Source organism: Ascidiella aspersa, chromosome 1 (genome assembly GCF_963924565.1).
Source record: "Ascidiella aspersa chromosome 1, kaAscAspe10.2, whole genome shotgun sequence".
Lineage (NCBI taxonomy): Eukaryota > Metazoa > Chordata > Ascidiacea > Phlebobranchia > Ascidiidae > Ascidiella > Ascidiella aspersa.
This window is the reverse complement of record NC_139447.1, coordinates 40620294-40632356: the sequence shown is the minus strand read 5'-3', so window position 1 is coordinate 40632356 and position 12063 is coordinate 40620294. Positions and strand designations below refer to the sequence as shown.

The window sequence follows — 12063 nt, the reverse complement described above, 5'->3', positions numbered from 1 at the left end:
TGTGTTTCCAGATGAAGTGCTTTAAACCTGGGCGAACCTGACACGCCAAGATCTCCGAAAGTTGTGCCGCTAATAAGCTGTAGCATTTAGCCTACTTTTACGTCACTATACACGTGACCATTGTCCACTGACGTGTGACCGCCGCACCTAGCGAATCGCTTTTCCGCATTTGACAATGGATTCTACTTTATACGTCTTACTGATTAGCGGCTTGAATCACCGCTCTGCTTATCGCTGTATTTCTGAGATTTGTGAATATACTCTAAGAGCAACTATCTACTGAGTGGATTGTATTTGCTTAGAGATTTGTGAATGTACTTGGAGAGGGGTTGATTGTTGGAGCAAGACTGAATTGTTGACGAAGAGCAGAACAGTTGATGATAAAAAAAAAAATGATTGGAGAGGGGTTGATTGTTGGAGCAAGACTGAATTGTTGACGAAGAGCAGAACAGTTGATGATAAAAAAAAAGATTGGAGAGGGGTTGATTGTTGGAGCAAGACTGATTTGTTGACGAAGGGCAGAACAATTGATTTATAAACAAATGATTGGAGAGGGGTTGATTGTTGGAGCAAGACTGATTTGTTGACGAAGAGCAGAACGGTTGATGATAAAAAAAAAATGATTGGAGAGGGGTTGATTGTTGGAGCAAGACTGAATTGTTGACGAAGAGCAGAACAGTTGATGATAAAAAAAAATGATTGGAGAGGGGTTGATTGTTGGAGCAAGACTGAATTGTTGACGAAGAGCAGAACAGTTGATGATAAAAAAAAATGATTGAAGAGGGGTTGATTGATGGAGCAAGACTGATTTGTTGACGAAGAGCAGAACAGTTGATGATAAAAAAAAAATGATTGGAGAGGGGTTGATTGTTGGAGCAAGACTGAATTGTTGACGAAGAGCAGAACAGTTGATGATAAAAAAAATGATTGGAGAGGGGTTGATTGTTGGAGCAAGACTGAATTGTTGACGAAGAGCAGAACAATTGATTTATAAAAAAAATGATTGGAGAGGGGTTGATTGTTGGAGCAAGACTGATTTGTTGACGAAGAGCAGAACAGTTGATGATAAAAAAAATGATTGGAGAGGGGTTGATTGTTGGAGCAAGACTGAATTGTTGACGAAGAGCAGAACAGTTGATGATAAAAAAAAATGATTGGAGAGGGGTTGATTGTTGGAGCAAGACTGAATTGTTGACGAAGAGCAGAACAATTGATTTATAAAAAAAATGATTGGAGAGAGGTTGATTGTTGGAGCAAGACTGATTTGTTGACGAAGAGCAGAACAGTTGATGATAAAAAAAAATGATTGGAGAGGGGTTGATTGTTGGAGCAATGCTGATTTGTTTACGAAGAGCAGAACAATTGATTTATAAACAAAATGATTGGAGAGGGGTTGATTGTTGGAGCAAGACTGAATTGTTGACGAAGAGCTGATAGAACAATTGATTTGTAAAAAATAATTGAAACTGATTGATTGATGGAGCAAAACTAATTATTTGACGAAGAGCAGAACAACAATTGATTTGTTACAAAATGATTTAAGATTAGGGATGCTCAAAGGAGAATATCGAATCCTTGGATTCGAATCCAATTCTGCCATTTATTTCGGGTAATTGGAACCGATATAATTTAATGTTTTACCGCCGATTGTGGCGACCAATTTATAGTGCTTGCTTTAAATGCAACCTGGTAGTGCAGTGTCAGCGTTTTTTCGGGCGACTAATTACCGCGTCTCGCGATAACGTTCGTCTAATAATTAAGTGTCAATCAAGCGTTATTGGGCGAGCGGCTAATGTATAATGTCTGGTGTGGAATTTGCAATTTCCCTAAATGCGTTAAGTTGCAAAAGTAACATAGCGTTGCAAAACGTGCTGGCCGTCCACAAAATGCGCTATGGGGTTACTTAAGGTCAACTTTAGGCCAATATTCAGCGAGGTTATGCAGTTATGCGCAGTGTAATTGTCAAGAATTCATTAAGTCAATAGTAACTTTGTATTCTTTGCAGTACATTATTTGACTGCATAACAGATCATGTAAGTAAAAAAGAAGAAATAAGACTTAACAATGCTTTCAAAATCAGGACCGAATTGCTTAAGACTTCTGTGTGCAGTGTTGCATTTTCTCACTATTGGCAAAAATATAAGTTTTGGACATAACCTGGACAGTTGACATATTACAGTTACAGAACGGCTTCAGATGACAGTTGCTAAGAACGTTAAACATATGAGAGAGTTTTTTTATTATAATGTACACATGTTAGAAAATTGTTTTGGGCGATTTATTGCTGTGATTGTGGGCCCTGTAGGGTAGATTAAGATTAATTCCTTCCCCAAACAAAATCGAGGTTAAGTAATTTAATAAAAATATACTAGGATTTGCTATTCTGGATTCGTTATTCTATATTCGAAACCTATTATTCTAGAATACCTTGGGATTCTAATTTGAACATCCCTAATTGAGATTGATCGGTGAAGCAAGACTGATTTGTTGATGAAGAGCTGATAGAACAATTGATTTGTAAAAAATAATTGAAACTGATTGATTGATGGAGCAAAACTAATTATTTGACGAAGAGCAGAACAATTGATTTATAAAAAAAATGATTGGAGATGGTTTGATTGTGGGAGCAAGACTGATTTTTTGACGAAGAGCTGGGGGACCAGTTGATTTAAAAAAAATGAGACAGATTGATTGTTGGAGCAAGACTAATTGGTTCACAAAGAAACGATAGAACAAAAGTAATCAATAGAATAGATCAATCTAAAAGATAAAGTTGGTTCAAAAAAGTTATAAATAAAAAATAGGTAAAGATTAAACTAAGTATAGAACTTAGCAAACCGAAAATCAAGTTTGTTTGTATGTAATAAAAAGATAAATATATTTCGCTATAAAGCATCTTCAGTATCTAAAAACATAACACAACATAAGACAAGAATACGCTATAAAAACCTAAACCAACTGTTCTAGGCAAGTGGTGCACTACGCAAGCCGCAACTGCTGCAACTAAATGACGATGCAATCAGTAAAGTGACGTAAACTGATAAGACAGATAAATTCGCGCCATGAGGTGGAAAATACTTAGTTTAATCTTTATCATTGATGTGCAACCAGAATCGTTTGTTTTCACCATTCGGATTCAGGCAGATTTTGTTATTCGAAAGAATACTTTGATTAAAAAATAGGTATTATGATTTTTAGTAATAATAAAATGTAAAAAGAATAAAATCTAAATTAATAGGAAAGAGAAGTAAGAAATATTAAAATACATTCGTGAAAACCGCAGCACCTCAAGATATAAAAGATTCACAAACATTCAGACTCAAGAACTGTAAATTAGACATTCTGAATCAGACTTCTTGGGCACATTTGGACAAACAAAGCGCATTTCACTTGCTGCTTGTTCTAAAGTCATCCCAGTACAGTCAGTATGGAACCATTGAGGACATCGTGTACACTTGACCCAATCCACTTTTTCAGTGTTGCTGCACAGTTTGCAGTTGTTAGGCTTCAGTTTGCCTTTAAGACATGCTCCAGCAACTACATTGTATACTTGCTGACGAAATGCATGCACCGTACCAGACTGCACAAGACTCTTATTGGTGGAAAGCCAGCTTGCATACATAGACTCCACAGCTCTGTGTCTGGCTGCAGGGTCCGAGGGCTGCTTTCAACAGAAGTAAGACAAAAGCCAAACTTCTGCTTCATAAGGTCATTGACAAATGCCATGGCATTTTTCACAAATATGCTTGACACTTTGCGTGATACGGGCTGTACTGGAGTTGTGGTTAAACGGAAATTTGTCAAGGACGGTCAACTGACAGGGCACAGTGGTTTTGTTACGTTGTTGGACTCGAGTACGGTTAAGGCAGACGTGGCTCGAATTCACATCGATTCGCCATACTTTAAAGGAGATGTGGACGCGTTGTGCCTGCCAGACGCTTTGCACGATTTGATAATAGGAAACGTACCGGGTGCCAGGGACCCTGACGATCCCTATCCAATGTGGAACGAAGGTTGTGCCGCAAAGACTCGTTCACAGAAAGCACAGCGGGAGCGCAAACCATTAAAAGTGCCAAGTTGTGAAGAGTGGTCTGTTATTGATAAGGCCGGGTTCGAGGCCGCACAAAACGACGACACAACTTTGCAAACCTTGAAAGAAATGGATGAAGAAAGGGTCAAAGGTGAACAGGTTACTGTGTTTGGAATGGATGAAGGGTTACTGTATAGAAAATATCAGCACCCAAAAGTTAATGGTGGAAGGTGGATCCGGCAGCTGGTTGTTCCAAGTAGCTTGCGCCGGAAAATAATGGAGCTCGCTCACGACGCCATGATGGGAGGACACATGGGCATTAAAAAGACGGCTGATAAAATCCTTTCAGATTTCTATTGGCCCGGTCTCAAGGATGACGTCAAGCGGTTTGTAGGTGGTGTGACATATGCCAACGGACAGTGAGCAAAGGTAACGTCCCGAGGGTGCCGATGGAAAAGATGCCCCTGATTGATGTACCTTTCAAACGTGTGGCAGTTGATTTGATTGGTCCAATCTACCCAGCGAGTGAGGACGGTCACCGCTTTATACTTACTCTAGTTGACTATGTGACTTGCTATCCAGAAGCGGTTCCATTGAAATCGATCACAACCGAAGCGGTGGCGGAAGCTTTAGTTGATATGTACAGTCGCCTCGGAATACCCGATGAGATTTTAAGCGACTTGGGAAATCAGTTCATATCGGACTGCATGAAGGAGGTGGAAAGACTGTTAAGAATACGTCATTTGACAACGACTCCGTATCACCCGATGTGTAACGGGCTGGTGGAAAAGTTTAATGGAACATTGAAGAGAATGCTTAGGCGCCTGTGCTGCGACCAACCTAAGCAGTGGCATCGATACATAAACGCGCTGTTATTTGCTTACCGTGAAGTGCTGCAAGAATCTACAGGTTTCGCGCCGTTTGAATTGCTGTATGGGAGGACTGTCCGTGGACCCATGTCTATTCTGAAGGAATTGTGGACGAACGCGTCAACGGAACCCAATGTGCGAAGCAGTTACAGGTATGTTTTTGATTTAAAGCAGCGTATGGAGGACACACTGAAAATTGCTCAGACGGAGCTGGAAAAATCACACGAGCGGTATAAAAAGTATTTTGACAAAAAATCAAAGCTCAGAAGTTTGGAAGAAGGCGATAAGGCTCTCGTTTTGTTGCCGACGGATAACAACAAACTGCTTATGCAGTGGAAGGATCCATTTGTTGTGCAAAAGAGGACCGGACTTGGCGACTACGTGCTGGATGTTGGGGGAAAAGGGAAGACGTTTCACATTAATTTGTCGAAGCAATATATCGCGCGAATTGACGACCCAACGAAAAAGCCGAAAAATGTTGATGCGTGTTCGGCGATCCTGACGGATGAAGTGAGCTGTGTTCATTTTCCGAGAAAGGGACTCTGAACGACGTTACGGCAAAAACTTGACGGACAAGCAGGTATCAGAGGCAGCACTGGCTCAGAATTACAGCAGTGTGTTTAGCGACGTACCTGGCAACATTAACTTCGTTCAACACGGAGTAAAGTTAACGGATGAACGACCAGTTTGTTCCAAGCCTTACGCCGTCCCATACAAGTTACGCGACAGTTTAAAGAAGGACATGGACGAAATGCTACGGTTGGGCATAATTAGGCGATCCGATTCAGCATATGCCTTTCCAGTGGTAGTTGTAGCGAAGAAAGGTGGGACTAACAGAATTTGTATAGACTATCGGAAGTTAAACAAAGTGACAATATTTGACCCAGAGCCGATGACGACAGTAGCGGATGTTTTTCAAAAACTTGGAGGTGATCGCTTCTTTACAAAAATCGACTTGACGAAGGGCTACTGGCAGGTTCCTGTTGCAAAGGATGATATAAAAAAGACCGCGTTTGTGACCACCGAAGGAAGTTTTGAGTTTCTTAAAATGCCGTTTGGAATGATGAACTCCAGCGCCACATTTGATCGGGCTATGAGAATTTTGCTACAAAGACTTAATAACGTGGAAAGTTATATTGATGACATTATCGTCCACTCTACGACGTGGGAGGAGCACATGACTGTTCTAGACGCCTTATTTCAGCGACTTCGTGACGCAGGTGTTACAATTAAGCCATCGAAGTGCGTGGTTGGTACAGATAACGTCGATTTTCTGGGGCACAGCATTAACCAGGGCGTTATCGGACTCCAGAATGACAATGTCCAAAAGATTAAAATGGCGCAAAGACCATCAACTAAGAAAGAAGTTAGATCGTTTCTCGAGCTTACCGGATATTACCGGGATTTTATTCCACAGTATGCAGCGGTCGCTTCTCCATTGACCGACCTGACAAAGAAGGGTCAACCGAATGTGGTGAACTGGGGAGGTGCGCAGGAGGCCGCTTTCCGTTCACTGAAGGGCAGTCTTTTAAACGACCCCATACTTCATTTGCCTGACATCACTAAACCATTTGTATTGCGCACTGATGCGTCCGACAACGGACTAGGTGCTGTGCTGATGCAAGAACTCGATGGGAAGTGTTTTCCAGTTAGCTATGCTAGCAAGAAGTTGAACCACGCTGAGAAGAACTAATCCACCATCGAGAAGGAGTGTCTTGCCATTGTTTGGGCAATACGGAAGTTCAGAATATACCTGTATGGTGCTGGCTTTGTCCTTCAGACAGACCACCAACCATTGGTGTATTTGGAAAGCGTGAAATTTGCAAATGATCGCGTTATAAGATTGGCAATGTTCCTGCAAAATTATCGTATTAAATACGAGTGTATTAAGGGTGTGGATAACGTTGGCGCAGACTTTATGAGTCGCCTTAACTGAATGATGTAAAAGTGTACTGTATCGTGCGTTATTTGCTTTCTTGTTTTCGTTTCGCAGTGTTTTTCGTTGTGTTCTAATTTGTTAACTGTTGACAGAAATTTGGATAATTTCTCTTGAATTGGGGGTGATGTCACAAATTAGAATCTAACCATGTAACTTTTCCTTGTGCGTTAAACTTTGTTATGTTGTTTACAATTGCCTTTGTATTACGTCATAATGCCCCAAAAGTTGCGTGATGTTTACCGGTTAAAACTGGTCATTCTACATTAAACGTGGCTGTGAAAACATGTGTTTTTGAGTGCTTCAGAAATCTAACTGCAGGGCAACACTTCTGGGTATTCAGACTGGAAAAAAACGTCGAAGTATTTCTCTAAATAACGCGCACAATATTTGTGTTCGTGACAAGCATCTTGCTTCCATTCGTCCACTAACATTTGTATTAGATTGGTCTATTTTTGAAAGCTTTCTCTTTTTAACAGCATTGTAATAGCTACTACGTATATCTTGTATTGTTGGAAAAAATCTCCTGTTGGATTTAGGAGGAGTATCTTTGCCTTTAAAAATGTTATGTTCCACAAATGAATTTAAACCTCTCTGTATTTCTTGAATATTGCATATTCCCTCATCTACCATTTGATTAATTTTTATAATGACCCTTTTGTCAACTGCTTGAAGAAATCCAGCCGCCTAAAATGTTAAACATACAGGGTTGTTTTTGAATTAGAATTTGTATCTGTAAGTTGAGTAAGTGTCAAACCCAATAGCAATCGCCTATACACTTTAGAGAACATACATACCTCTCCTAAAACATGTCCAGAATGATCTTGGCTTGATGGAAAACATACACGCCATTCGGAACACTTGACTGATGAATTACAAAGCTCGAGTTGTGTTACATTTGTGTCATGCTGCGGAGGATATTAAATGGCAATATGTGTATTTTTTAAAACTGTTGCTAGTTCCTACAGGTCTTATTGGTAATTAAAAAGCCTTTTTCGTATTTATATTTATTCTGCAGTGTTTTAGCGTCCATAGGTTGCCTTCTTTAGGGTGAATTTAACTAAATCTCCTAAAAAATTAATTCTTCTGGTGATTTCATATGGTATACTAAACACTTGTTATCTTATGCTTTATAAATACCTTTTCCAAACAAATAAAAACAAACTAACCTTATAATCGGGAAACACTTTTACTTCCTTTATAATAATTTTAGCAATTCATTTTTTTTTATCCTTGAATGAGCAACTGTTTCTTTGTTGATTGTGGATGTTCTAACAGCTGTGTTTTTTTGTTTTTTAAAAAAGTTTTTAAAAATCATGCAAAACATCATCACCATCACTTACATGTTGTGGAGTTTTGGTTCTGCGTTTTTCATTTCTTGCCTTATTATAATCTTTCCCGTGCTGGCATATTAAAGTCTTTTGCTTCACAGCAATGTATGGAGTAACTTTATCTTCCTTCCACTCAACACAATTCTTTGTTATATCTGATTGCAAGTTATGTAAAATAAGTCAAAACTTTGGTAATGCTTAATTCTTGCTAAATAAGGTTACAAATTCTTGCCAATGGTACGGCCGTTATAAAAAATAAATTTTGTTAAAGTAGATATTTCAAAATCTTCAACAGCTTGATTTGCTGAATCATAGGAAGAAAGCCACTAAAAAATAAATTATAGTCTTTAATTTGAAATTTTATAAAATGATATATGTTTCATGGTATGTTACCTGAATGTTACTAGGTATATTATTTAGGCATACCAAATTTGATGTTTGACATTCATTAAAATTCTGCATTGTAAAATTTTGAAAGCTCAGAGGTGTTCATACAACTACTTACCACAACATAATAATTACCCGTAAACATTCTTGGGAAAATTTTAAACAATATGCTTGCTGTTTTTTCAATTTGGTGTTGTTGCTTGAAAGAGCTTTCCTAATAACTTGATTGGCATTTTTTTCAAGCTGGAAATTATTCCACAATGATGCCTGCAAATATATATTAAATAAGAAATTTAAATTTCCCAATCACATTTTTATATTTCACACAATATACAGTCAAGAAACAATATATTCAATTTACATACCTCATGTTGTGAAAACCTTAACACCTTTGACAGAACTGCTTTAAAATCTTTTACTGGCACATATTTAGTGTTTGCATCCGTGCGCAAAACATATACTTCACTTTGCAAAATAATGTATGGGAAATTAGAATTTTCATCCCAACAAATGAAAATTTTTGAAGAATCTAAATATTTATTTTAAAAAACTATTAGATCAGTGGTCTCCAACCTTTTTAATAAGCGACCCCAATTTAAATAAGTTTAAATCAGAATTACCATTGCAACCCAATTTTTGTTTTTATATATAATACTGCTGGAACTAAATAACACGAGAGACTATGCATATATTATCCACATTTGCAGAGAACAGTTACTACATATGTGCAACAAAATGATTTATTTTACAAAACTGCAAGTTCTCCCTTCAGGTAAATACATGTAAAAGCACTTTTTTGTAATAAATCTTAATCTGTTTTTCTCTTTTTAAAGACGTAAGCTCCTCCAGTTCTGCGGCCAGCACTGTGCCTTTAAGTTCTGAGGACGATTTTGCAGCAAGTATGTATATTTATTACCGGTACCAATATTTTTTCTTGCTATATTCTTAAATTTAACAACTTTGACCCAGACAAACCTATTGATGAACCATTGGCCACATGTAGTAACACGGAGTGGATTGTTGGCTACAAGCTTCCGGCCCTTCCTGTCATGGTGCGACAGGCTATTCATGATTGTAATGGCAGAATTACTTCTGCAGCTAGAAGACAAGTTTGCCAAGTATTATTTCATTCAATGTCTGCTTATACATTGTAAGTTGACAAGCCCATTTTTTTTTATTATTTGGTAATACTGATCGAAAATTACAAATGCTGTTTTTCATAAAAAGATATCCCACACACCTGGAGTATCAGCATGTGATCCTAGAATTGTTGAAACAGTTTCCGGAGCTAAAAGACCAGAATTCAAAAAACCCTGCTGTAGGTGTCCAATATATAATTGTATGTGTGTATTAAACTACTTTCATGATTTCGTAACAGGGGACATGGATTGAAAGCATTCGTCAAAAATTTAGAGATGCACGAAGACCAATGACCACAAATGAAATGGTAATAAAAATGAAAAACAAATTTGGGCACAAGCGAAAGAGGTCACAAGAGGTCAGCGATGACATCATTCCAGCGAAACACCAGTTTGCTCCATTTGATAAGGTATAAGCTTGTTTAGTTTAAATGCACAGATACATTTATATAAATATTATCTCTTTAATAGATATCTACCCTGCAGCAGCCATTAACGTAGATGTAACACCTTTATTCTTTAAACATAGGACAGTTTAGAAGACGACCACAGCATAGAAATGCACATTAAACAGATGGATAAAGAAAGCCGTAAAAATGTGAAAAACATGGAGTTAATATTGGATAGGATGGAACGAACTTACACATTTCGAAGAAATGAAGTCTGTGAGGGAACCTTGACTGTGGAAAGCCTAATTGGAAAGTACCCAGCTTTCCAATTTCCTGATGTGGTGAGTATTAATTAATGCCATATGAGATTATTATGCTTGATTTAAAAAATGGTGTTGTATCATGAACAAAATGTTGTTTTTATTTCTGATTTAACCACAATATTTCAACTGTTGTGCTATATTTTAATCTCAGTCATTTCTGTAAACATAGTATTATGTGTTTTCTCCTAAAACCAAATATTTTGCCAGGTGTTTGGTGAGGCCCAAAGAATTTTCAACCAAGATTTGAGGGGAAATCTAAAAAGCATATCATCTGGGCGTATCGAAAAATTAAACCAAAAATTAGAAAAAAAAAAAAAATTGGCTCCAAAGAAATTAATTCAGCTATTGAAAGGGAAAGGTACGCATATAAAGATTTTGTACAGTAAATATTATGGCAGTTACCCTGTGGTCTGTGCTAGTAATGTTTTTTGTTGTGGTCTATAAAGTTAACAAACAACCTTTTTCCCCATTTTCAGTCATTTTTAATTAATTAATAAACCCCTTTTTGTGTAATGTTAGTATTAAAAAGAACTGTGTAGTATGTAAATAATAGTATATGTATTTATATATTCAATGTTTTTTAAGGTGCTTCTGAAGTCCTTTGTATTATTCCTGTTTTGTTTTGTAACCACCGATTAAATCAGTTCATACAATACAGAGAAGAGGTATGTAGTATGCTTTAAGGACAGCAAAAATATTTATCTTATTTTTTATTGATTATTGCTCTTTTAAGGATGAAGAGGTGGCTACACTGTATCCCTGCATTGTTTTAACTGGGACAACCATATCCATTTATGTACAAAAATGTTGGATGTGCAACTGTGATAGTTTTGACGATGCAATTGTCATACTTATTGCTGCTTATTGGATTTTTGATATCCAATTTCCACAAGTGCTTAACAATACATTCCAGTTGTTAAGTTATCTTTTAAAGATCCCAACAGATATTAATATATCAGTTCAACGTGTCATTAATTGGCTCTAAGTTGTACTGAAGTGCCTTAAAAATCTGTGTTCTGCATACATGGTGTATATTTTTACGTATAACCATTCTGTTTTTCTTCGTTCTTTTTATCATTCTGCCTATCTGTTCATAAATGGCATAGCATTATCCTAATAAAATACCAGGATGACGTATTTTTTGAATAACATGCTTCAAAAGAGGTGTAAATTCCCACCCTACTGTGGTGGAACATATAGTCATTTTTCGTGGGTGGAGGATACCATGCTTCAAAAGAGGTGGTAACTCACACACTACGGTACACACTTTAAAGGTGGAACGTAGTCACTCTAGGGGTGGAAAGCTATAGGGTGGTTTTTTCCACGCTGTGTTTTAGGGTGGTCAGTTCCACATTTTAGGGACCACGGTTTTAGGTGGTAATTACCACCTAAAAGGTTGTATTTAAATTTACAGTGTATAAGTATAGAAAATATGTGTGTCTATAACCAAAATGTTAATAACCTAAGTTTGAAGTGTTGCAATAAAAATGTTCAAGACATACGAACACACATCTGCCGAAAAATATTTCGCATTTTTCAGAATGCAAAAGCACGTTGGACAGCGAAAGGTCACAGCACAGCGCAGCGCACAATGAATGGCTTTCCGGTGCCGTCAAAAATTACAACGCACCAAACAGGGAGTTTCCCCTGCTGCCGCAT

At 37.6% G+C, this 12063-nt stretch overlaps 1 protein-coding gene and 1 pseudogene across 2 annotated transcripts in view; both read left to right on the top strand.

Annotated features, from left to right (window-relative positions):
• The window catches only part of LOC146170516 (sterile alpha motif domain-containing protein 3-like), a 37161-nt gene extending 25409 nt beyond the window's left edge, over positions 1 to 11752 (top strand). The window contains exons 1-9 of one of the 2 annotated variants that reach the window (XM_083389922.1): positions 8345 to 9325; positions 9387 to 9452; positions 9523 to 9703; positions 9781 to 9871; positions 9932 to 10102; positions 10222 to 10422; positions 10612 to 10762; positions 10990 to 11069; positions 11138 to 11752. In XM_083389922.1, the coding sequence (XP_083246048.1) occupies positions 9277 to 9325; positions 9387 to 9452; positions 9523 to 9703; positions 9781 to 9871; positions 9932 to 10102; positions 10222 to 10422; positions 10612 to 10762; positions 10990 to 11069; positions 11138 to 11389 (1242 nt within the window). In that variant the 5' untranslated portion in view covers positions 8345 to 9276 and the 3' untranslated portion in view covers positions 11390 to 11752. Of the gene's footprint in view, positions 1 to 8344; positions 9326 to 9386; positions 9453 to 9522; positions 9704 to 9780; positions 9872 to 9931; positions 10103 to 10221; positions 10423 to 10611; positions 10763 to 10989; positions 11070 to 11137 lie in introns of those variants that run through there. The other variant, XM_083389929.1, reaches the window with a different exon arrangement.
• LOC146170517 (uncharacterized) lies at positions 3428 to 6835 on the top strand (annotated as a pseudogene).
• Positions 11753 to 12063: the final 311 nt, after the last annotated feature.